Raw genomic sequence first — 26,807 nt, forward strand, 5'->3', positions numbered from 1 at the left:
ATTGTATTTAAAAAGTTCCACATATTAACCTCTAAACAGAAAAGACAGACCAACATTTAGTGCATATTCAGGCTCTCTTTCAAGCAAAACCCAGCTTGCATTTCGTGTGCTTGCATGTGTATACATGCAGACTCCAATCACAAATACATTCACAATACACCGCAGCTGCAACTCACCACACCCGAGCACAGTTATTGAGTTGGTATCAAAAAAAGGTTGACCAAGTGTACCATGCCAAAAACTTCCTGTAAAACACATCACTGAGCTTGCCACAGGCAAAGACCTGTCACTCTGGTGAACCACTACCTGTTTAAATGATAAAAGATGGTTTAAGTCCTTTTATATAATATTAGGTTGTTATAACTGGCAATTGGTTATGAAACTTACGTAATGATCAGTTTAGTAAAACAAAACGATAAGAGGGTAATGACTCAACAATTTTACAACTGCCAGGTGGCTTTAAATATTTTCTTTAAGAACAAACTTTCTGTTGTAGCCAAGATTTATTTTTATGTTAACTCACTCCGACAGCGTCCTTTACATCTTTAATTATTGCCGGTCTTCTATGTTTAACTTCTCATTTCTCATTATTTTTGTATCAAAGTGGAAATGCAATTCTCTGGAGAGGTTTTCTGCACAGATGAAAACCTCGAGTGCAACAGTTTTCATTAGCGCGCATGTGACTGTTTATTTCCAACCGAGATGATGAAAATTTGTATGCTTTTAGCTCATTTGCTGCTCTCGGGTTTAATTTTCCTCGATACGGCGCGGGTTCCATGCTAGAAGATCTAGGTGATGTGCTGTGAAAGATAACACCTTCGTAGCTGATATGATAGCGCCATCTTCTTAATCCGCACCTTACTGTATAAATAGAACCATGTGTTTTTCTGCTAAAGTGTTATCTTCTGCTTTGTCCAGAGCAAAATAAACGAAAAAGTATTTTTATGTTTTCTCATATGTTGCATGTCCAACACACCATCAGTGTTTAACGCTCTGCTGTTTCTCTCGACTCGAGGCCCACTGGCTAGCAGACCTGCATTTAGTGTGTCTGAAAGGTGTTTGTGATAACCATCATTTTCTGTCATTTGCATGTTAAAACAACCCCTGTAGTTTAGACCCGTAATGCCTTTTCGCCCTCAGATGTCACAGTGTTTTCATTAGGCCTGGTGCTTGGCTTGCTGAGACTCATTATGGCCCAAGGTAACCCTTTAAAGACACACCACAAAGTCAGGCCTCAGCTCTCGGGCTTACCTGAAATGCTGACGTTAATGCCTGTGCAGAACTTTTTGTTTCCACACCCGAGAGACAAGAACTAAAGTATATTAATTCCAAAGAATGGCCTTTAAAAGTAATTTGACACAGATCTGTATATTGGTTATCAACAGGGTCATAATGATTACCAAATAGGTAAATTCTTCTTGTTTAAAAGGGGGGCCACTGTGTCTATCTGTTGCCTTGCCCACACTTCCTTGATGAATATATTAGTTCTCTTTAATGAAAGACCAAAGGCTTGTAGCACCCCACTCCTCACGCCTGGACTAATTGATGTGGGTAATATGATGCTAACTGTCTGAAGATAAAAACACAAGCGTGACGATCCCACCAATCGTGCCTTTGTTGACTGGGCAGCTTTTAACCTGATCTCGTAACATGCCATTAAAGCTTTCCTAAGGCCCTACCTTTGTTTGTTTTGAACAAAGCAAACACATGCCACCAGTTCATTTCCAGCAAGACCTAACACCTCCACTGGCTGCATGCGAAGGTCCTGTTGCTTTGCAGTAGTGACTATGATACCACGCCTTAGTGAACGAACCACAAGGCACCCGTCTTACCGGGTCACTGTCGAAGTGCAGAGGACACATCAGTAGCAGCAGTGGGTCATCAGGTGGACAGGTCATGACCTGAGAGACGGCTTCATTAGACAAACTGGGAGCCAATTACTCCCCAACTGCCAAGCTAAAGGAGCATTAGAGTGAGAGGAAGAACACTCAGTCATCTCGTTCAGTGGCACGAACAGCAGGAGACCAGATGAAGGGTTCATTTTTTTCTTCCCGTTGTGCCATAATGTGAAATATGCTGCAAAAATACTGTAAACCCAGGAGATCTTTAATAGTTTTCTTTAACATTGAAATGCACCACACAGTTCCCGTGTGGTTTAAGTTTATGTTCACCCTGAAAAAGGGCATACTGTTCATTGTGCAGGGATTACCGGTGAAAGCGTTTCTGAAACAGGCTAAGCGGATGTGAGAAATCATCCACGCTGATTTAGAAGTGTCCAGAGACTCTAGAGCAGTACGTTTTGGGGGTTGGGGGCTCTAGAGTTAAGAAGACCCCTGGAGATACTTTTAGGAATCCTCCCTTCTTTAAGGGGGCAGGGTAGGTGTCTGAACTGGAACTGGCCAGTTCATCTGAGTGCGGACTAATGAAAACAAATGATCTGACAAGGTCAAAAGGTTGAGATCAAGGCTGAAGGTTCCCCCGCCCTTCTCAATTTCCAACATGTGAGATTAATGAGGGCAGAAAACAGCTATTTCTCTGTATCATTTACTCCCCGAGGCCTCTGAACCTTATGGCAGCAGCGTGTACCCCACCTGTTGGCCCATTAAGGCATATGACACTAAGCCAGAGGGCGTCACTCCTAGTCAGAGGTTTTAACTGCTTTGTGCTGTGAACTGACATGCAGGGACATATTTTGTTATGATAGCTCTATCCATAGGCTTCCTATAGCTTAATTTATAAGTATTCGCTTAGCATTAAGAAGAAAAGAAAAACGCAAAATGATGTGTCGTAGGTTGTAGTCACAATTGTTAGCAGTGTTTCCCTTGAATAAAGGTTTGCACAGTGCTTTCAGGCAATAAATAAAAAAGCAGCAATGACACTGTGACTAATAAATATGCATTTTACATTTGCAAGTTTTGGATTTATGTGATAAACTCAGCAGACGAGCATGCACAAAAGACAAGTACAGCTAGTCCAAACATTTGAGCTCACACATCATTTTTGTTTGAATGTGGGACGTTATGATGCTAACACTGTTATTTCACACTGCAGCTGTGAAAATTTTAAGTGGTTTATAAAGCAAGACTGCTCCCTTCTGGACAGTTACCCTAAAAGCAGCAAAGAGCCCATAACACAGATGCAACAAAGCCTATGCCCTTACTTTTAACTTTCACAAAGGAGACAAATAGAAAGACCCCTTCATAGTTGATATTTTCAGTTCTGCACTCCAACCAGTTATAGGACAGAAAATATATTTCAGAAATATGTGTGTTATTCTTAGTGTCATTAAAAATTACATTATGAGCACAAGAACTTCAGTCAAAGTTTCGTATTTTTCACGTAATAATTAACTTTTCCCCCTTAATATTATAACTTAATACTACATGTGCCATGTAGTTACATTGCACTGGCAAACAAATGACACTAGATGGGGATGTTGTGCAAATGCAACAAAAGGGTGAATTGGCAATGTATTGGCACATAATGGACATTAGATGGGGTTGTGGCCAAGGCTGACTTACAGTAATTGAGCTATTAGTGGAGGTTTGAGTGCACGTTTCCTTATTGAAACTCCTGTAGCAGCTTAATTTGCCATAAGGGTAAAAATAAAAATACAAATGAATAGTAAAATTTTCTCAATCAATCAACCAGTCAATCAGTAATTAACTGGGCTTCCCTTCACGCTTTCAGTGGACCAGTATAGGCAACCACTGATATCTACAGAAACACACACACACACACACATAAGAAATAAATACAAAAATGCAAAAATGAATACACATTTGATCCGTTTAAGCCTAATAGCTCACAGGAACCGGCAAGAATAGAGTCTTTATTCAAGAGTCAGCCATAGATACACTACATTTCCCACACTGCATTGCTGCGCAGCCGCTACTTGTCACTGCTGTCGCTCCCTGCCCGTGTGTACGCGCGGTGGACTGGTCCAGCATCCCTGCGCAGGCAATGGAGCAAATATAGATGTGCAAAAAATATACATATATCTATCAATTGAAAATATGTAATCGTGGAATACTTCTTCGGCGCTGGCAGCTTGCGATGAGGGAAAGGGGGGGAATGGGAGATTGGAATTTGTGCTGCACCTCTGTGGAGGATGGAGATATGTATTGTGAGAAGTAATGCGGAATATTTCCCCTCGTAGGTGCTAACAGAGAAAATACAAGATGAAGAAGCAATTCAATCGGATGCGACAGCTCGCCAACCAAACGGTGGGAAGGTAAGGAAACCGTTTCCGTGCGCTATTGTCGCGACTGGCCAAGTCAAAGAGAGGAGAACCCCCCTGCATGGCCCCAGAAGGATGCGAATCGGATGAATGCAAACAGACTTTCATTCTTTAATTTGCCCCTTTTTTCCCCTTTTTGCGCTTTTTGCTTATTTACTGAAGTATATTGTATACCTCATGTTCAAAACGCCCTAAGTGTTCTATGCGTAATACCAACTGGAATAGGCTACCGCATAGGCAGCGTGTAGGCGCATTGCCACAGTAGCTCCAACCTGCCCACGGAAATATGTTAAATATAGAAAATCACAGCGACATGGACCATCAAATAGTGACGACCCAATTTTTATGACAGAGTATCATCGGTGGAGTTTGACAAATATGGCATTGCCAAGTTATGTCGTGATTAAAATAGACTCCTGTCACCGAACCTGTCGATAGGTAAACGTGATGCAGACGGATGCAGTGTGGGCTGCGACGTGAGGGGAAAATGAGAAAAAGGCGCAATGTTTTTATTACGCAGTGATATCAGCTGTGAGGAGGGAAGCACCTCTTAGGCGTGAGTTATCCACTCCGTGAATTCCTGAAGGTCGTGATCACGCCTCCCTGATGCGCTTCTGGAATGATATGTGTCAGTTTAAATGGACGGTTTTCCATTCCACTGAACGTGCTAAAACTAAATTAGGGGTTTCTGAAGACAGATTTCCACCTCTGTCCTCACCGTCCAATCTTTTCATGTTCTTGCTCTGCTTCTGAATGGTTCTGAAATCCGGTGACATTTTACACCGATCCAGTGGGCTTATCAGTCTTCCCCCACCCTCTGTGTTCAGGGAAAGCAGCTTGTCAAGCAGCGCTGGGCCAGAAGGTGTTCTCTGCCCAGCAGGGGGGTGGGAGGGGAGGTGGGGGATTAGGACCAGGAGGTGTGGGTCATTATTATTATTATTATTATGCGGAGGGGCACACATTGCAGGCTGTGTTGGTGCTATCATTTTTGTTTTCCCCATAGGTCATACTGCTTTTTCTAGCCTCAGTCTTTTTTATCATCATTTCTTCTAGTGACTCATTAGAGTGTTTGTGTGTGTGGGTGTGATTCTGGATATGTGTGTGGGCAAGCAGGTTGGAGGACTTCAGATGGCCACAGAAGATATGGCACTTTTCCTTTTATGCATGTGTACGTGCACATATACAGCTTATTTAATGCAGATGGTCCAAGTGGTGCTAGTGTAAGTAGAAAATTAGCTCATTTCTGGGGCTGTCTAAGTTGGTCTGTTTGTACCACAGTGATAATGAGGAACATAACTCTCCCCGGACAGCCCTGCTGGGCTCTTAATAATAACAGTGGTCCATAACAAGAACTGCCACTCTCAAACCATAGTCAGAGATTTGATCTTTGGATCAAGAAGTAATGGATCTGACCCTGTGGTGACCTTGAACAGTGTCAAACACTGGCTATGCCAATGGAGATAGATCACTATCTATCTGGAAAAACCAAATCTAGCAACTAATGACCCGATCATGCTGGTTTGACGATCATGTTTTGTTTGTTTTGAGGTTTCTTTCGCTAGAAAAGAGCAGGTGTCTCCATTCAGTAACTATGTCTGTATTTCTCCACCACTTATAATTTGAAGGATTTTAAGAGGTGTATAGAGGTGCTGAAGCATGGTTCATTTGGAGAGCTAAATTTAAACAGCTCTTATTTAGATTAAACCGCGTAACATAAATGTTTCTTGATATTACCACCAATAAAGTAAACACGTATGCTGTATGCATACACTATGTGTGGATCCAGGTGTTCTGCACCTACATGCCTTAGAGTGTTAGTGTCGGACAGTGGGAAAAATGTGTACATATCACAAATGTGCAGATTTATTGGACTTTTACAAGCATTTATACAAGAAACAGTCTTATCATGCCAATGTCATTTTGCTGCTCTTCCTTGCACACTGCTCTTGCAGAAGATATACTATTATATAGTGCATTAAGTAAAATGGACTTGATTTAGCTTTACCCCTGAGCTGTCTTTTAATTCCGCTGGTTTTGTCCTGTGAGTAATGCAGGGCTCCTATAGGAAAGAATAAAGTGCCAAAACAGTGAAAACAGGCTTCATATTAACTGTTCTGCTGACTCAAGCTTTAACCATCCTCAGACTGGAGCAGGGTTTCTCTGTGGGTATGGCCTTTGGTCCCCCTGAAACTCAGTGCTCTCTTTAGATTTGATAATACCAGTGACAGGTCCTGTTACTAAGAATATGTAGAGTTACATTTTATCATTTAGAAACAAGATTTAATAATAAAATTATGCTTTAGTTTATTTATTGTAGGTTTCTTTATTAAGAATAGACTCATAACTCATATCTTTTTAATAACTGTTTTTTACTATATCTGCTCGTCTTTTTGTCTTGTATTGGCATTTGTAATGGCAAGTCTATAATGAAGGTCTTCTTTTAGCTGGGGGTTGGTGTTCAGGTGTGCTGTGTCAGCATCCCTCTGGCTCTCCAAGGCGGCTGCTGCTGCTGCTTCTGCTTCTGCTGCAGCTTGCCTGGGTGAGACCCATGTCATGTGATCACCAGCTTGACCAATTACCTCTGTGGAGCAAAAGGGTGTGCAGCCATGCATACTTTAGTGCTAACAGAAATGTGTTTTGGTACAGCAGGAGAGACCTGTATTATAAATATTATTTTTGGACATTAACCTTTAATTGAGATTTTAGTCTCCGTGAAAACTCTCCTGTACTTTAGTGTTTGCGTTTGTCTAAAAAAAGACATTCTAATTTTTTGGTGTCCTTACAGGAAGCAAGCAAAAGCTTATATTGGTTCATCCAGCTCCCACCCTTCATTTCTCTTGACCTATTTCTCTATTCCCAACTCACTGTCCTATGTAGGTCTAGGACAGACTGTTAAAAAGATTCTATGATTCAAGACTGTAAGAATATGATTTCCTGCACAGTAACATTTACATATAGATACAAAAAAAAAAACCAGGACTATCTCATTCCCTAACACACCCACATTCCATCTTTGCACTCTGCTTCTGCCACCTTTGTGGTGTTCGCAAATACCTCTATGATAGATGCATTCTTCTTACTTGTGCCTTCTAGCTCACCAATCCACAATGCAATTATCTGAAAATGGCAGTCATTTGTGGGCTGCTTTCTCTTTCATGCATTGTCTCTTACTCGGTTTCTATCTCTTTTCTGACGCAGTAGGCGAATGAATTATTGTTAAGCACGCAGGTGGCCGATTTACAGATTGTGGATGTGGAAAATGTCCACATTTTTTGAAGGTTTCAGTCCCGTTATATCTGGTGTAACACTAACACAGAATTTCATAAAAAATAACATCATATCAACAGTCAAACATGGTGGTGGTCAAACAGTGTGATGCTCTGGGGCTGCTTTGCTGCTTTAGGAAATGGTCGACTTGATGTAATTGATGGAACCATGAATTCTGCTGTCGACCAGAATATCCTGAAGTTAAATGTCTGGTCATTAGTTCATACCCTGAAGCTCAAGCACACTCGGCTTATGTAGCAGGACAATCTAAAACACACCAGGAAGTCCACATTTGAAAGGTTTTTGAGTGACCTAATCGAAGTTTAGTACTAATATTAGGTTGAGATATAAGCTTAAACAAGCTGTCCACGCTTAAAATCCCTCCAATGTGGCTGAGTTAAAACAATTCTGCAAAGAAGAGTGGGCCATCATTCCTCCACAGTGATGTGAAAGACTCATTGCCAGTTATTAGAAACGCGTGATTGCAGTTCTTGCTGCCAAGAGTGGTGCAACAAGTTATTATGATTAGGGCTCATATTATTGTTTTACACAGGATCAGGTAGGTATGGATAAGTTGTTGTCGTTTTTTCCTTAATAAATGAAATCATCATATAAAACAATGCATTTTGTATTTACTTGAGTTATGTTGGGTTTTTCTACTATTGAAATTTGTTTGATTATCTAAAACATCTAAGTGTGACAAAATAAATAAGCAATGAAGCAAATACTTTCTCACTGCACTGTATAAAGTAGAGAGAGGAAGGGGCAGAAACAGCATTGAGCACTAATATGTAGCTGACCATATTAACACTGAAAACAAATTACTGTTAGAATAAGAAGTAGGTGTCTGTGCTTGTTTTTAAATTCAGTGCAAGATTAACACATTCACACCTCTTGGTGAGAATGTGTGCCAGGCTCTAAAAGGGCATATGGTCGCTGACAGGTAACTTGTTGCATGAAAATGCAGCGTCCCCCACCTCTCAGCTCTCTGTTCCTCCTCTTAGCCTTGATTCTCTGGGTTGGAACCATAGAAATCTTGGAGCAAGTTGCATTCACAATCTGATTCACTGCTGTTATTGTCTTTTTTGTAATCATTTCTAGCTGAACATGGAACGACATTATGGTGTTATGAATTATTATGAAGCCATCAACAGTCAGAAGTGAATCATTAAGTGTGCGCTAGATCATGCGAGAGCCGTTGCTAAATAAGTGTAACCCTCCCATATCCCCATCAGTGCCTTTCAGAGACAGCATACTACAGGGTATGGTAGAGATAAAGAGCCTTTGTCAAGGGGCCATTTTGGCCATCAAAAGAGAGATGATGTAATATCAGAGAGAAGCGCTGTTTCTCCCTCTCCATGTCACTCGTGTTGATTCATTCAAAAGACTAACCTCTTAAAGAGCCCCTGTACTAAAGATCAACTAAAAAACTCGGTACTGATTTTTTATTTTTTTTTGTTTTTTTTTTAAAGAACAAACAACAAAACTTGCAACATTTTGAAGGAGATTGATTAATCCCATCAGATCCAGATTCTCCTGTGGAGTTTTATTTTCGTTTTGTCCCTATTGACCTGGCTCCTGTACAAGTGATCATGTACACAGCAGGGTGGCAAATAGAAGAACTCACATGATAATAATGGTGTCACAGAAATTCTGCAATATATCACAAGACAATCTTCTCTGATACATAATGAGATCTGTGTAACTGAAGTAATTTGCCCTAAATTGGTAAAAAAAAAAAAAAAAGAAAAAAAAAAAAAAAAAGAAATAGGGATTGTGTATTTATTCACTGCGCTTTAATGTCAGTGTGAGCGTGTGTGTGTGTGTGTGTGTGTAATGTCATTATTGTTCATTCCAGTAATGTGTCAGTTGAGCTAATTAGAGATCTGATTCGCTTTCCACCACCATCCACCATTTTCCTCTTGTGAATATCTTCTTCTTCATTTAAGTTTCCATTCGCATTACCCTCATTTATCTGAGAGGCCTCCCCCCACAAAAACCCGTAAAATAGCAAGTCAAAATGTCAGGGAAGCTGTTTAACTGTTTAACAGCGACTCAATAACTGGATTGCAAGAGAAAGCAGTAGAATAGCATTGCTGCATCAATATTTTGACGTGACATGTCAAAGTATTAGGGTTGACCCAGGCTGTTGCTCATGATATCATCTCCAACAGGGATGCAGAGAATGAATCACTAAAGGCTAAATTTATGATGATACCACTGTACATAAAGTTCTCTGGTATATAATTCTTAGTACTAAACTGCTATAAATGAACTGGACAAGCTTGGCATTGTTAAAAAGAAAAACGAGACGGGTGACTCCCTTTAAGCATGCTCACTTCCGTCCATTCAAGAATGTCAATAGGCTCAGAACAGGAAGCACTGATCTACTAATAACAACTTCCTGTTTTATTTACCTCTTTTTCCCCTTTGCTGTTTAATCATTCTCCAGCTCCTTTTTTTTTGTGCACAGCAAATATAGTCGTTCCTTTGCTTTGGTTGCCTAGAAACGCTCATTTAGTATTAGCTGTTTCATCACATTCGTTTGACTCTGCCAGCGCACATGTTACATTTCCCAAAATGGTGAAGAAATTTATAGCTTTAACAAAAAAGGTGGCAAAAAAAAGGTTTCATTTCTAAGTAAAGGATTGTTTTGACCTTTGCTGCTTTGTCGTAGTTTATTGTTTGCTTGCATTTGAAGTCATTTAGCTGCTGTGTGTGTGTGTGTGTGTCTGTGTGTGTCTTTCGGAAGATGACAAGTGTAAAAACACAGTTAAGCCACATTGTTGCGCGCCTTTTTGTCGAAATTATTCAGCGCACCATGAATAAAGTTATTAGAGATAACTCAGTGCTTGTGTTTCCAGTGAAACATTACTGAACACTGCAGGCTCTCACTCTCTCTTTCATTCACTCCTTCTCTGGACGCATGTGTGTGTGTATATGTGCATGCCTGTGTGCATGTATGTGCTCACAGTTGCATACCTGACAGAACTGTGACCTAGTTTAGTGGACAACTACAGTAAGTGGGTTTTTCTGTTTTAATAACCCCGTATCCCATCGCCTGCCCCGCCTCATCGTTTGGGTAGAAACCAACTGGGCCTTTAGATGCACGATGCAGGTCTAGAGAAAACAAAAAGCAATCAGTGGAGAAATATTCACGGAGCATCTCAAGCATAAACACCATTGTGGGTTTTTGTGTGTGTCATTGCTTGTGTGTATGTATATAACTGACTGTGGATCTCATGCCAGCGCTCCAGGGTGTGCAATGCCCCGCTGAGGCCCAGGGCCACCATTCTGCTCCACTACCCTCCCCTAGCAGTACAAGACCTAGCATCCAGTGTAGCTCTTCCAGGCCTCAGAGTAGGGGCCTTTGTTAGCCATGCTAGCAGTGTGAGCAAACCAGATAATGACCTTTTTTTTCCTTTTTGTCCTGCTGAATCTCAGACAAACTGAAAGTCAGCAACAGCCAGCAATTGGCTCGCTACCAATGCAATATGTTCTAGACAGCGGCTGCTTCTTTATTCGCATTTTGATTATGTCAGCATGGATTATTTATGCTTTCATAAACCATGCTCAGTGCCGGGGGGTTAACGATGCAGCTGTCCAACATTGACACAGCTTGAGATAAAAATATATAGATGCAAGCTAACATTTTAACTGCAACTTAACAGAAATACAACGAATTATAATCTCTGAAACCTTACAAATATGTCCTAAACAGACCTTACCTAGACTTTTATTCATGTCAGCTCTTTGCTAATGTTCCTCCCAGATGTAGAAAAAGTTTGTCATTCTGGCAGCTGATCATCTTGCGCAAATATTGTGTCAACTCATTTATCTTCCTCCGCTCTCTGGGATCGTTCATGTTTGCATTGCTCCGATTTGAAGTCCTTTTCACCAGTGTTACATTTTGCATGCAAGACTGTAATAAATGTCTGCAATTTGAACATTACTTCATTAACCTGCGTATTTTTAGATGACTGTGCACGTGTTTGTATTGAGTCATCACCAGTTCCAGGTAAAGGAATGCCTGCATAGTGGCAGATGGTTGGCATAAACCTGGCAACGTCTCCCTTTCCCTCCATGAGCATACCACCTGCGAGGCTGCCAACTCTCCCACGTCTTTATTTTCCTCCCAGGTCTCACTTTGCACGATATTTGCTGAGAAGAACATCTCTCCTCACCTCTAAGCTGTCCCTGAAGCTAGACTTACATCAGGTTCGGTAGGGCCAAGAAACTTCAGTACCCCCCAGTTTTCATGCCTCGACAATGCTGCTTTTTCTCTGCATCTTCGCAGCAAGATTATGTGCGATGCTGCTTTCCTAAGAGGAAATGCCACTCTCTGAAAACAAACAAACTCATAGAACAAGACAGCGCTGCCTTTGAAGATAGGCTCCAATCTGTTTGATGTCTAGGTCATAATAGCCACACCGCTTGCGGTCCTTGAGGATGCTAGATGTCTATGATTTAAATTGTTATTGCCTCCTTTTAAACAACAAATCCAGTCAGCTGATCAGCCTGCAATAGACAGTGGCAGTGACAATGCAGAGCAACTACCTACTTTCAGTACATAATACAGTCTTGCATGGGAGGTTGTTTCATAAACCATGGCATTTCAGAGTTTTTTTGTCTGGTGGAGTGTTCAGCAGAACGGTGCCAAACTTTAGTGTGCTGCTTGGGTTATTTTTGTCCTCCCTTTGTCATGTAATCTGCAATCTGCGATCGCAGTTATCCTTATAAATCACGCCAGAAATCTCTTGCTTTGCTATCTTTCTGTCGCTCTCTCTTAGACATGCACACACACATTTCCTGTATTTTGCCTCCTAGCTCATTGAGTAGAGCAGTTTTCCGAGAGGCTGGCTGTGATTAGATCCACTGGTACATGATTTGACCCAGTTCCCATGGCTCCATGCTCACTTTTTTTTTTCTCTGAGGCTGGAGATGCTAATGTCTCAATAGTTCAGCTTTCTGTTATTGGTAATGTGTAAACAACTGTGTGTCAACATTAGACACTTTTTAGTCATTTCATACTTTGCCTCTTTTTAGCAACAGTTTTAGAGAGCTGTTATGTTGCCTGTTTGATAACATACATGAAAACAGCATTTTGGTAATATGCTTCTGAATTATTTCCCCTGGCTCGTGACAATTATTGCACAAACCAAGGTCCTTTATATAATTTGCTTTGCCAAGATAAATTCAGATTCATTATTTGCGGTTGGCATGGGCATAGTCTGGGCACAATCACAGGAAGAGGCTGTGTGTACAGGAAGGGAAGTCCCAAGTAACTGTGTTCTGCTGGGGATCTGAAAATGCCTCATTTTAGGAGGTCAGATGGTCTGCCCGATCCCTGTTTCTTGGCAGAAAGCATATGTTAACCTCCACATTAGGTATTCCTTATATATTGTTTATATATTGCATGCATTAAAGTTTGGTTGGTGTCAGATTCTGTAATAGTTTACCACAAAAAAGAAAATGTACAATAAAATTGTTCTTAGGAGACAAGTGGCTATTCTGTCTTTTCTTATAGGATCATAAACGGCATGTTAAGCTATATGGAAAATGTCCTTGCTGACTAAAGTCATAAAATGAAAGCTGATTGAACTGAGCTGACACCATGTATTTGTAAAATCCAGTGGTTTGCTCTTTTCTGAACTAATGGCTCTTTCACTTCTCCGGATGAGTAGCTTTATCTGCTTCATCTGCTCTGCAGCCCTTTCCTTCAGTCTTTGGCTCAATCCCCATCTGCTGGATTTTTAGTAGGATGTGATGCAGTGGGAATTAACACATTTGAATCGGCGGCTTTAATGTGCTGTTGTTATGCATTGTTGAAGATGATAACTTAAAGAGACACTTGCATTCTTACACAAACTCACCCACTTACACCAAAGAGGCAGGTGTGCATGCGGCCTATAAATTTTGGAGCATTGCCACATTGGTAAATGAGCCTTCTATACCCACAGCATTTTGAGAAAGACACGCAAGAATTGTAAAATGTGTTAAATTATTCAAAACTAAACTGGCATGTCATCAAGAACTTAAAAAGGTAGCATGTCTGATGTTATTTCTCCTGTGTGAATCAGAAACTGTGTGATTGTGGCAGCTGTTCTGTGTGTATATGGAAGCACCAAGATGCCGCCTACCCAATGAAGAGCATACCAAAGCTTCGTAATTCTTTGTGCGCATTGTGCAATAATTCCTTTCATTTGTTTTCATCAGAAAACAAAAAATAACATAAAATAATACAAGGAAGAGAGAAGCCGAATACTTTAAACCATGGGTTAGTTTCCCAGTGAGAAAGTTTGCTTCTCTTTCTTGAATGCAGTGTTTAATATATGAAATTTAATAAGCTCTGCATAGGAAAGATGATGAATGAACATTTTCCAAGAATTTCTGCTATCTTGCAGTAATGTTTTATTGGTCTAGAATTGATTCCCATATCTTTCCCTACATACTGATAAAATTGCCACATGCAATCGTGTTTCTGTGGATTTAAGAATACGAAAGAAAACGTATTAATATATATGTTTGTTTGTTTTTTTATCTTTACAGAGCAGAAAAAACAGAGGTGTTGAGCGAAGACCTTCTACAGGTGAGCTGTAGATGTGTATGGGAGCTGTGATGTCAGATGTGTATATATGTGCACCTGTGAACAGCAGTGAATTATTAGTAGTCTGTAATAAATTGATAATGATTATTAAACATCAAAAATAATGTCCGTCAAAATCACCACATGGTACATTGGGAACAATGTACTTTAATTGCTATATATTCTGTACTTTTTTTAAAGTGCACTTGAGTCACAGTTCTGCCAGCTTTCCAAAGTGTTTTTTATTTGTATTTTTTCTTTGGACATTGGCTGCTTTTTCAATTATTTTCAGTCAAATCCTCAAACATGACCATTTTCAGAGGATTTCTTTTTTTGCTTCTTTGTTTTCCTCCCATCATGCCCAATCAGTCAGGGCTGAGGGCTGCCCTTTTATTATTTTGACACAGAACAGAACCAGCCAAAATTCAAAGAAGAGCTCTAAATGTCCTTCAAGAAGCCCAGAGAACTATTCCTGAAGACTAATTGAAGAAATGGCAAGAAAGCTTGCCTTTTTTCAATCCTTTTTTAAAATATCACAGGTTTACTGTCAGTATGTACCGTGAAGAGAGAGCAGGTGCTGATTCATGATGCTGCGTTAGAGCTGACAGTTATGTTGCATCTGTGAGGATACATGTGTGCATGTAAGCACATTCACCTGCTCTGCGTGTGCTTTCCCAGGTGGAGAAACGCCTAGATCTGGTCAAGCAGGTGTCACACAGCACTCACAAAAAACTGAATGCCTGCCTGCAGGGTCAGCAGGGGACTGATATGGAGAAGAGATCTGTAAAGTCACCTTCTGTGAGTACGGGCGTCAGTCCTGCTGGCAACTGTTGAAGTTTACAGAAGTGCGTGTAACATTTTTTCTATGTACCGTCAGAAAAAATTACCGCTTACCATCCTGGCACAATGCATGGAAGAAGGGGCTGCAGTGTTGGGGGAAGACTCTCTCCTGGGGTTAGTGACTACTAATACGCCTGTGCTTAACTCACACACACACAGAGTCATCTTTAATTACAGATTTGGCAGCTGAATTCTTCTCTGTCCTTATTATCCTTGTGTTTAATTGTATTTGATTGCTTATGACTTTGTGCTTGGCTTTTACCAACAGAAAAATGCTGAAGCTCTGTGGGGAGACAGAGGAGAAGCTCGCCCAGGAACTCATTCAGTTTGAGTACCAGATAGAGAGAGATGTGGTGGAGCCTCTTTATGTCCTTGCGGAGGTGAGCAGATAGTGTTATTTTAATGTACCAGTTAAAAGTTGCATTTTGGTGTTTTTATTTCCATTGCTATTAGCAGAAACAAAGTATAATGAGTTGACTGTTTTCATATTAACTCCTTGGATTTTTTTTTCAGGTGGACATTCCTAATATCCAGAAACAGAGGAAGCACTTAGCTAAACTTGTCCTGGACATGGACTCAGCACGAACAAGGTGAACAGTGTTCAAACAGTGAGGCTAAAACCTGCTGTGGTTAGTGTATTGCTAAAATAAAAACTTGGAATGTCTAAAGCAGGGGCGACTGCTTCATTTACCCACAGATATCAACAGTCATCCAAGTCATCCAGTCACCCCAGCACTCTGCAGCCCGGTGCCAAGTCTGAGTCCCTAAGAGAGGAGATGGAGGAGACAGCCAATCGGATGGAAATTTGCAGAGTGAGTCAACGATCAGAGCTACGTGTATATCATGCCTTCATCCAGCTACTTTTGCCCTCCTCTTTGATTTATAACACTTGCACATGAATCAGACACAAATGGGCCACAGTCATGGAATGATATTAAAGTTCTATCTATGATGTTAGTGAGATTATTTCCTTAAGACGATTTTTCTTTTTCAGGATCAGTTGTCAGCAGATATGTACAATTTCATGGCCAAAGAAATAGACTATGCAAACTACTTCCAGACGGTAAGTCAAATATGTCATCAAATTGGCAAATTGTTTTGTTTTTTGTCTTTTGGTGTAAGAGTTCATTTACACCAACAACATTAAATATGGGAGCTACACAACTGCTTCATATCATGTAGGTCCCACTCATGTTGTCACTTCTAACCTGTTGGGGTATGGACAGGACATGTGGCATTAAAACTTGATATTTTGGCTCCTTTGTGATCAGGCCTTCTCTGGCATATCCAGATTAGGATTCTAAGAGGCTCGGTTAGGTCAACGCCTTGGTGTCTTTGTTGTGTCGATTAAAACCATGTCCGAGCGGGTTTGTTATTTGGCGGTGAGCATTGCCCTACTGGTTGAAGCCACTGCCTTCAGGGCATGTCATTGCCTGAATTGGTGGGTGTGGTTGGTGCGCAGCGATGAGTACTACGTGTCAGTGAATGAATGAATAAGACGATGAGTGTTGCTGTCTTAACCTGCCGGACATTTTAACGTTGCGGCTGATAAGAATCAGATTTTTTTTGCGTTTAAGCAAGAGCTGTAGTAAACACTGAAGATGACTTTAAAATCATAATTGTTTGGTGCATTATCTTATATTTTATTTCCCCCTGCTCTCCTCTGTAGCTGATAGAAACGCAGGCAGAATATCACAGGAAGTCATTAGAGATTCTTCATAGTGTCCTACCCCAGATTAAAGCTCACCAAGGTGAGTCATGCATTGTGTCAAGAGCTATGTGTGTGTTTGTGTTGAGATCTGCTCCATTTCTGTACCCGAAGGAATACCAAGATGATCAGTAAAGAATACACTAATAGGCCTGGCATGTTACATAACAACATAATTAAGGAACAGTTATGCACCTTGATATTTAATTAATGGTTAATTTACAATTGCTAGACAAAAGACATGATGCATAGGGTTGTTTTTATCCACGTGTGATTCTGGGCACTGTTTGGTATTGCAGAGGCGTGGGTGGAGAAGCCGTCGTATGGCAAGTCCCTGGAGGAACACCTGACTATAAGTGGGAGAGAGATTGCCTTCCCCATCGAAGCCTGTGTCACCATGTTGCTAGAGTGCGGCATGCAAGAGGAGGTAGAAGAAACGCTCATATACATGAATCACTTGTCCATAATTAACATTTAATGGAAATATTCAAAATCTGCGTTGTGTTCCTGCTCAGATGTGTTAGATATGATAATTACACATCACGTGTTTCCTGTGTGGGGGCTGTAGGGCCTCTTTAGAGTGGCTCCATCAGCCTCCAAGCTGAAGAAGCTGAAAGCGTCCCTGGACTGTGGAGTTCTTGATGTGCAGGAGTACTCCTCCGATCCACACGCCATCGCAGGTGATCTACGCCCACATAAATGCATTGTTCAAAGCACATTTCCATAACAACAATCCCAACTCTCTGTAATTGTTAGAGGCTAAATTGTAAACAGCCAATTATTTTCACTCCATGATCAAAAGTTCATTTGTAAAAAGCTGAAGTGTTTGCAGTCTTTTTTTGGACATAATGCACTTTGCAAATGTGGTTCTTTGGAAAATGTCTTCTTCCCAAGAGCTTTCTCTTCAGATATTGCTGTTCATTTCACAGATTAGCATGAAATCTGTGTTGAGCTGTCTGACTTTGGCAGATGCACTAGCTATGAGGGCCTGCTAGAGGGGAGTAGAGATATGGAGCATGGGCTCGCCAGTAGAGAGAAAACAACCCTCCACTTCTTTCAAAGAGCTGACCAGTTTTTACGCTGTCCTTGTTTTTTTAATCCCACAGGGGCCCTGAAATCATACCTTCGTGAGCTCCCAGATCCACTGATGACCACTGAACTTTATGATGAATGGATTCAAGCCTCCAAGTGAGTTGCTGTACTCTTAAGAGTATTTTCTCAAATTGTGCCATTGGCAGTGATTAAAAATAGAAACCAGTTCAGCGTGTTAGTACAGGGCCCCTAACTGTCAAAAAGAAAAATGATGACATTTATAAAGAAGTAGAGCAACAGTAAACCGTAATAACTTTATATTTCCTCAGCATTCAAGACATTGACAAGAGACTACAGGCGTTGATGGCAACATGTGAAAAACTCCCCACAGACAACTTAAACAATTTCAGGTCAGTTTCTTTCCCTGATTTTCTGCCCATTGATTTGCAGGATTGCACATGTTTCAGTGTAGCCTTACTATCATAAACAAAACATTAGGAGATCAAAAACCGGGAAAGTATGTAGAAACAAAACTGGACCACATCCAAGTGAAAATCCGGGTGAAATCCTTTCAATCCTACAAATATCTACTCAACTTGTGCCACCTACAGGAAATAATATTAACAGCAGGATCAGCAACTTTAGAAGTACAAGAATCACTGACAAGAAAATTACTGTAATGTCTTTGCAGTACTCGTAGTTGTACCTCCTGCAGGCAATAACTCATGCTGTTTTACAGTCTTATTTACTGCCTGCAGGTGGCACGTCTAATATTGCTGCTATTATTTTTTTTTAACTTTATAATCAGTAAATGGTACAAGCAGACATGTCACATCTAACCAAAAACAGTGGGTTATACTTTTAAAATGCACAGTTAATTTTATCCAATCCTACAGATATTTGATCAAATTCTTAGCCAAGCTGAGTGAGTATCAGGATGCTAACAAGATGACTCCTGGTAACATGGCTATTGTCCTTGGACCAAACTTGCTCTGGACACACAATGAACCGTATGTATTCTTAAAGCAACTAATAATTTTATTCTTTGGATTTAAACCAACGATTGAGTGACTCTGCTATAGCTCACTTGTCTGCTCTATCCAGGAACATGACAGAGATGATGACGACCGTGTCCCTACAGATTGTTGGCATCATCGAGCCAATCATTCAGCATGCTGACTGGTTCTTCCCTGGAGGTGGGGATTACACACTATGTATGTAAAATTGTAACTGCGCTGGGCATCTTATCTGTTTTCTTGTTTAAATTATATCATTGTAAGTAACAATTAGGGGATTTGAGATGATAAAAACATTGCCCAGAACAAAAAAGTGTTTAGCTTTATTCAAATGGACATAGTTTTGCATGTCATAATCATGCAAACATCTCAAAAATCATATGGTTGCATGGCTATTCTCCCCAGCCTGATAATACAAGACAATAATGATACAAACAAACACCATACAGCAATACAGCAAACTGACTAACCCAATAAAAAACATACATAAACATACTTAACAATGGACAAGACACTATGGACCCTTAACAAAGGTAATGCCTGTTTTTTGTCACGCTTCAGAAATAAAAGAACCACTGATGTTTCATATTTCTGTATGTTGAAGGGACTGCAAGAAACTCACTCTGGTGATATTTAAATGTATACATCTTTTTTTTTTTTTCATTTTTGTGGATTTGAACAGCAGCACCTGGTTGGTGTATCAACTACTATTATACATTGATTCACAGCACAGTGCAATGCTGATGTTGCAGCATGTGACTTAAATTGAAGATTAACTGTTATTGATTGGATGTTCTCTGTAGACTTTCATATGCTAAAAAAGCATTAAAATGTCATTTTAGTACTGTATTTGTTGCATAGCTTAATCTTAATTTTATTATAGTTATTTCAGTTCTTCATACTAACTGTGGGTTTTTTTGGAGTAATTGTGTGCACTCAAAACGCACACAATTCTAAACATTACTGTAAGTATAATAGACTACATGCTGATGGTGTGTCTGCTTCTGCCTCAGAGATTGAGTTCAACTTGACAGGCAGCTATGGAAGCCCGATCCACACCAACCACAACTCCAACTACAGCTCTATGCCCTCACCAGACATGGACCAATCCGATCGCAAGCAGCAGCACGATCAGAGCCGACGCCCACTGAGTGTCGCCACTGACAACATGATGCTGGAGTTTTACAAGAAAGATGGGTATGATGCCAAGTGCTCACTTCTGCTACCCACCTCTCACTCTCCTTCAGTCTCTCTCTTTCCACCCACGCCTCTTCTCAGGCAACAGATACTGAATTCTTATATTTGAGGAGAGCAGCGTTTGCACATTAAGATCCTCCGATCTAAAGTTTTCATTCGGATGAGTCAGAAGCCTTCATAAGCAGCACAGAAATCAGTTTCTTGTTAAATATCTTATCTCACCGTAATATATACAGGTGTACCTTTAATTATCAGGATTCATCAAGAGAAGCCTGAAAACTGCCCTCATTTAAATACGTAGGGCTGAATAAGTTTGAATGGCATGGTCTCTATGGCAACAGGTTTCTGATGGAGAGCTGCTAGGTTTTTTTCTTCAAGAGGAAATATTTCTCCAATCCCATCCTCCCACACCCAACTCCTCGTTCACAGTCTGGATTGCACGTCACCTGGCATGACTCATTCACTGAGACGGTGGAATATCACTGGAGAAATTAGAACCAACACCTTGAACAAAACACCCCAATCAAGTGAACACAAAGGATGTAACACTAAAGGCATCAATCTAAATTTGTTTAAGCAACTATTCAATGTGGGGGAGAAGCCTGAGCTTTTCTTAGACTATAAAGGTTTAATTGGAAGAAATAACCCTCTAAATGGCATTCAGCAGATTAGCACATACTGGTTATATGACCTGACTTTCTCTCTGAATCCCTTTACTGTTCCCTCTACTCATCTCCCTGCCATAATCATTGCTTCATATCAAATATTAAACATTTTGTGACCCTTGTCTGCATTACTTATGACCTCATGTCACTTTTGCCTCTCTTCTCCCTTACTAACGCAGCATTAGGAAGATACAAAGGTATTGTATCATTCCTTCTTCCCACGACTTCTTTCCTTACTATCCCCACTTGCCTCACATGAGTTTTGCTGATGTCACACATGAGTCTGTACATGTTTTTGTCTCCAGTATGGGCGTCAGGGTTATGGATACCTCCTGGGTGTCTCGTAAGGGTTCATCCACCCTGGCGCGTAAGGCTTCCTCCACTCCTCCAGGCATGCAAGGCCCCGGCTCCCCTGCAGACACACTCATCCCCGAGCAGCCCGGAGAGCTTGCCATCTCTCCGTCTGCCACACCTCCACTTGGAGAAAGGGTTTGGTAAGTCACCGTGGAGACCCTGGCCCTCGCTTCTCCATGCATCCACCCGTGTTCGTTTTTATTGTCATCACCATCATTACCATCATCTTGCACTGGTTCTTGGCCGTGTTAACCATGCTTCCATTCATATGCAATGCTTCCATCTTTTTTTTTGGAGTATCTCCCTCAACATGTTCATGTCGCATTCTGTTCTGAATTTGTTTTCAGACATCACACATTCTTAGAGTTGTCCTTGTGTCCATTTGTCAGGTCACTGTGGGTAAAATTTGCCAAAAAAAAGCCCATTTCTTTTCAAATCTGAAGGATTTTAGTCCTAATACTGTATAAACAAGTTTTGTTTATCTACGTGACGCAAAGCTTCAACCTGCTAGTTGTTGCGTGCATGCTAATCTATCCAATATCCCATTGTTGTGGCTTGGCTTTCTCAGCTTTGGTCGTGAATTAGTTATTTTTCTGTTGACACGCAGACTGATTTCACAATTTCTTTGGTATCATTATCACAATTAAACACATGAGTAATCACCTCATGGTCACTGGCTCTGCCTATGTGGCAGACAAGAAATATTATGGCTTCTGGCTTGGCTGTCTTTCTCCCCCCCACCCCCATTTCCTGTGGCTCTTTCAGCCTTTGAAAGGGTTTTGTGTCTGTTTCACACTGCCCTGGGCTGACTGCAGGACCTGCGATACAAACAAGTCATATAGGATTAAGGCGGGTAGGGCTTCCATATCCAGCAGTGAGGAGAGTTTCAGTCATCAACTCAACTTGGTATTACTGAAAGCTGCAGACCAGCACTTTGGTTCCAGAGAAGGATCCTCACAGCTCTATGCAGTGTGCAGACACAAGGTGATCACAGAGGGAGTCCTACACACTGTATCATTTTTTCTTTCACAATGAAACTTAATTTTCTTTGCTATTTCTTTGTGCTTGTCTTTGTATTTGCAATAAGCTGACTGTGTACCCACTGCCCACCGCAAGATGCAGCACTTTTTTTTTGCCAACTGGTTTCGGCTTCGAACTGACTAACACACTAACACACCTTAATCATCCAAACAGCTTATCCTATATCGCTCCAGTGCGTTTCCCTGTTCAGTCAATAGAGCTGTTTCTTTTGTGCTGTCTATTCTCTTAATATCTACAGCTCAGACAACGTGTCGCTCAATCGGCCGGACACCTCTCATGCCCACCCGCCCCCAGGGGAGGACCGTCCACCCCCCCCTTACCCCACTTCTATGTGCCACACTGCCCCCCACCACTTCTATCCCAAACCCCCGCCCTGCGCTCGCCCTGTGGCACCAGGTCCAGAGTCCCAGCCGCCTGGCTCACCCCCACCCCCAATGCGCTGGTCTGGCTTCACTCCCCCTGTTCCTCCCCCTTCCTCCTCTTCTTCCTCCTCCTCCTCGTCACTTGACATCAATTCGAACCCCAAACCTAGCTGTCTTCACTTCCCCAAACACAGCCCGCCTGGTGACATGTCGCATGCCCCCCCACAAGACACTAATGCTTTGCCCCTCTACGTCAAAACCCCCTTGGTACTAACCCGTCATGACCAGAGCCTTGGCAACCCCCCTAGCCTCCCTTCATCCGTGCCCCCGCCCCCGCCGTGGGCTGCCTGCCCCTGTGCCAGAGAGAGAGGACCCCCCAGGCTGACTAGGTAAATACAACACACGCCTGGCCACTATGGATGCATCACAGAGTGGCAGCTGTATTTCTCCTTTAGCTCGCTGGCTCATATTTTTTCTTTTTTTCTTTTTTTATTACCTCTCCCATCAAATTGCATAGCTGAGATTCTGTAACACACAGGTTGTCTCAGGATGCCTGTCAGCTGGGTTGCCTAGCAACCAAGGATGTTACTGGCTTATATAGCGCTCAGTTTGTTGCTGTTATTGAGTAGATGATAAATACACAAGGAATGGCTTCGAACTAGAATAGAAATGTATTTATTGTCAAGTCTGCTGCAGTTTTTCTACTAACCAGCACACAGTACATGAAAAACCTCTTTGTTTTTTTTGAAGAATTTTAAGGATTTATGAGATTAGCAAAATGGGAACCCTAACAGTGCAGTACCTCCAGCTGGACCCAAAGTGCTGAGTTTTACAGTTTTGCCTCTGATAGTTTCTTGAGTCAGAAGTCTTTGGTGCTACTACCAAACAGGACGGTGTGAATCATTACACCAAATCTCTGTCTGTGGTCAGAACTTGTTTTTTTAACACTTTTCCTGTGATTTGGAAAGCTGATGACCTGTGGTTCGGAAGTCTGCTGAAGATGTACAACTAAAACGAATACCATTTAATTAGATGGCAACTTTAAATGGCACTTCTATAAGTGTGTTATTTTTTGTTTGTTTGTCTGTTTTTTTCTTACTTGTGGTGGTGGTGATGGTGGAGGGGTGGGGGGGTATTCAAATGGGTCATGTAAAACAAAGTTTCTAAACCGTTTTTAAGCAATTATTTGTTATTGTTGTTCATGCAGTTTATTTAGAGTCACTCGACTTCGGTTCATTTATGTACTCAGTTAATACTTTGTCAGTCATATCTAGTTGCATGAAGTGTCTCTCATCTATTTTGAGTGTATTGTCACTGTCCAAAGACACATTCAATCCGTATTCACACCCTGTTGTTTACTAAATCTGGCAAACGTTCTGCAAGCCCAGGTGGAATTTTTCTGTTTGTTAATCACTCGTGAAAATGAATGTCACATCCCAGTAATTGAGTTTCTTAGCACATATATAGTCAATATACTGGTATTGCTCAATTATTTTTTGAAGTGTTTGTCTTATTCTTTTCTATAGTGTAGTGGTTTACACATTTGCCAAGCAACAGAGCCATGATTCCTTTTAAGAGGGAGACAGAAATCCTCCAGGGATGCATCAGGAAGGGCATCTGCTGTAAAAATCTGCCCAATCAAATATGTAGAGCTACCTGCTGTGGCAACCCCTTGTGAATAAGGAAACACCCAGAAGTAGCTTTTGTTGCAGGGGGATTGAAAGCATCTGCATCCATACAGAATATTGTGCACCAACTTTTTGTAAATCTATTAAAAAAATAACAAACAGGTGTTGAGATTTTGAACTGCTTTCCTTGAGATTAGAAAAATGTTATTAACAGTGGAAGCAGCCATGTATATGATGGTGATGATGGTGTAGTGACTGTAAATGTAGACTGCGATGAGTCCAAAACACTGTTTATATGTTTATATGTTCACATAATAATATATATCCATCCTTTTCAGTTCATTGAAGAGTAAAGAGCTTTCCCCTGTAATTGGACACAAAGCCATCCAGGTCGCAGGTCCAACAGTACCCCCCAGCAGTAGCCCTCAAAGCAGCAGCCAGTCTCCCCACTCCACAGAGCACAGTCCACACACCCTGCGCAAAGGTCAGGGCCTCAGTAATATGTGCTTTCATTGACATTGACATTGAAGTTTTAAACATGTCTTATTCGTATTTCCACAGGTAACTTTAATATGACTATGGTGTGTTAACAGGTTCCAAGAAGTTGGCTCCCGTGCCTCCTAAGGTCCCATACGGCCAGTCTGGAGGGATGTCTGACCAGTCCACAGGTCAGCCGTCACCAGTCAGCCTGTCCCCTACACCTCCTAGCACCCCTTCCCCTTATGGACTGGCATGTCCTCCAGGTCAAGTACCACCGTCCTCCCCTGGGCAGACCCCACTGGGTACACCCCACTCTCTTTCGTCCCCGCCTTCCCTGACGGGGACACTCACCAAGTCGCGGCCTGCCCCTAAGCCCAGGCAGAGACCCAGCCTGCCCCCTCCTCAGCCACCCATAGCCCCTCCGGGGCTAACTGGCCCACCTGTGGCCCCAGTCCCTCAGCCCATGGAGCAGGGCCTCCTGGATGGACTGTCTCCTGGGGAGAGCATGTCTACAGGTAAACATCAACCCTTGGCAACAACACCCCCACCGCCACCCCCACAGGTGGGGCTGCAGCGGCCCTCTCTCAGACTCGCTGTGGCTCTGTCCAATGGAGACGGTGGACGAGTGTAGGACTCTGTAGAACCTGTCACTGTAGACAAACCTGTCCCCTTTACTGACTGCTCCCAAACAAATGTCCGAATGAATACAAGTTGCCTTTTAGACACAGATGCCTGAGAATGATAAGAAAATGTAAATATTAGCATTTCTTGTGCTACTGTAGTAAGGAAATCTCTTGAACAATGTATTCATTGCTTGTGTTATGTGATGATGTTTCTGGGTAATGTGTGGAAACATCAGAGAAGCATAGCTCGTCCTGCTTGTATGAAAGTTGCCATTAGATTCATCATGTGCTCTCTGTTTATCTGTGTTACCCAGACCCCCACTTGGCAGAGGTAGGTCAGAGGCTTACACAGTTCACACCAGTCTAGCATCTCTTACTGGGTAGCAGGAGTGGAAACCTAGCCAGACAAACCCAACGATAAAGCTACAATATGATGTTCTCAAACTGAGGTGCTCTGTCAATATATATACACCAGTGATTTTGTCACTTTGTTATATTTATCATTCTCTTGTTCCCCCTGCTACTATTGTGTACTTTGCAGCTGTGTGAGGCCAGGGATTCAGTGTGGGCTAAGTGTGAGGGGGACTTTTAGGGTAAGCCAGACCGCCCCCGCCCCATATACTCCATCTCACTGCCTGGCCTCGTACCGTGGATGCCTCTGGGGTCTCCTGCAGCCTGCCTCAAACATACCTACCCTGTAATGCCCAATCATAATCCCCGTCCTTTTTTAGCAGGTTGGCTGTACTTTCCTTGCACTGTCTTCAACCAATAATGCACGGCTTAAGGACTTCCCAGAGTGCATCACACTGCGCTCACATTGCAGATGCCATTGCTTACAACGGTTTCATCTTAAAGCCCCTTTCCTTTTGTTCCCCATTCCCAGCCCTATGCTGGCAGACATCTCCAACGCCCCTGCCACTCGTATCAGGGGGGTCACAGGTAACCCCCACTCCTCCTTTGGCAGGTTCATCGCTTTTTATAACCTCTGCTTCCTCTTACTACACTGCCACACTCCATCTCATTCCGACACAGGAGTAGCCATCCGTCTCTGTTTGGATCTGCCGCTTCCATTAAATGGAGCAGCACGTAAGAGTATCTATATTCACAGCAAATACTAATTTCAGTCCTCTAGAGATCTCCATTCTTACTTTAAGCCCACTTGGTGTCTTGGTGCCATTTTCTTTCCAGAGAGTTCCACACACATCCTGTTGCCTCCTTGATGTTTATCTGTCCACTGTTGTAAACATGTAATTTGTCACTGTGCAGTCATTTTGACTTGTTATTGTATTTTATCTGACAGAATATCTGTTCTTCCTGTCTCAAAAGACACAAAAGGCAGCGACTCGCTACACTAGCCTCTACCAAGTTTATTGACATAATCAGCACCACACTGTAAAATGTGAAGCACACGTAATCTACTGATTCCTTCGATCATATGCCACTTACCATGAGTTCAGACTCAAAACAATTAATATTATTTCTGCTCTCTTTCATTTTTACACTCCATTTTCATTGTCATATTGCCCTCTCCTCCTCCTCTTCCTTTTCCCGGTGCTCATTATCACCATCCACACTATTCTGCTCACCATACTCACCTTTCCCATCCTCACCATTAGATATCTTCAATTATGAAATCCCTTCCATCAATGTCAATCTGGACAGCCTCATCGATGAGTTCAGCGGTGCCCCCTGCAGGAGGTCCATGGCAGTGACAGATCCAGAGGGGGATGGTGTGCCTGAGGAGGAGCCCCAGAGCACCACTCTATGA

General features: G+C 41.9%; 1 protein-coding gene across 1 annotated transcript; it reads left to right on the forward strand.

Annotated features, from left to right (window-relative positions):
- The first annotated feature begins 4,181 nt into the window (after positions 1 to 4,181).
- arhgap44a (Rho GTPase activating protein 44a) lies at positions 4,182 to 26,807 on the forward strand. The gene is made up of 22 exons (XM_085351887.1): positions 4,182 to 4,234; positions 14,057 to 14,096; positions 14,772 to 14,891; positions 14,971 to 15,047; positions 15,202 to 15,313; positions 15,447 to 15,523; positions 15,631 to 15,745; positions 15,928 to 15,996; positions 16,603 to 16,684; positions 16,941 to 17,068; positions 17,210 to 17,321; positions 17,748 to 17,829; positions 18,003 to 18,083; positions 18,570 to 18,683; positions 18,778 to 18,869; positions 19,703 to 19,886; positions 20,731 to 20,748; positions 20,857 to 21,045; positions 22,185 to 22,697; positions 24,275 to 24,420; positions 24,530 to 24,931; positions 26,656 to 26,807. The coding sequence occupies exons 1-22, from the start codon at positions 4,182 to 4,184 to the stop codon at positions 26,805 to 26,807; spliced, it is 2,958 nt and encodes a 985-aa protein (XP_085208013.1).

The sequence above is a fragment of the Diplotaxodon limnothrissa genome, linkage group LG4 (assembly GCF_057381915.1).
Source record: "Diplotaxodon limnothrissa isolate DT_005_m linkage group LG4, D_limnothrissa_male_GT1.1, whole genome shotgun sequence".
NCBI classification, from domain to species: domain Eukaryota; kingdom Metazoa; phylum Chordata; class Actinopteri; order Cichliformes; family Cichlidae; genus Diplotaxodon; species Diplotaxodon limnothrissa.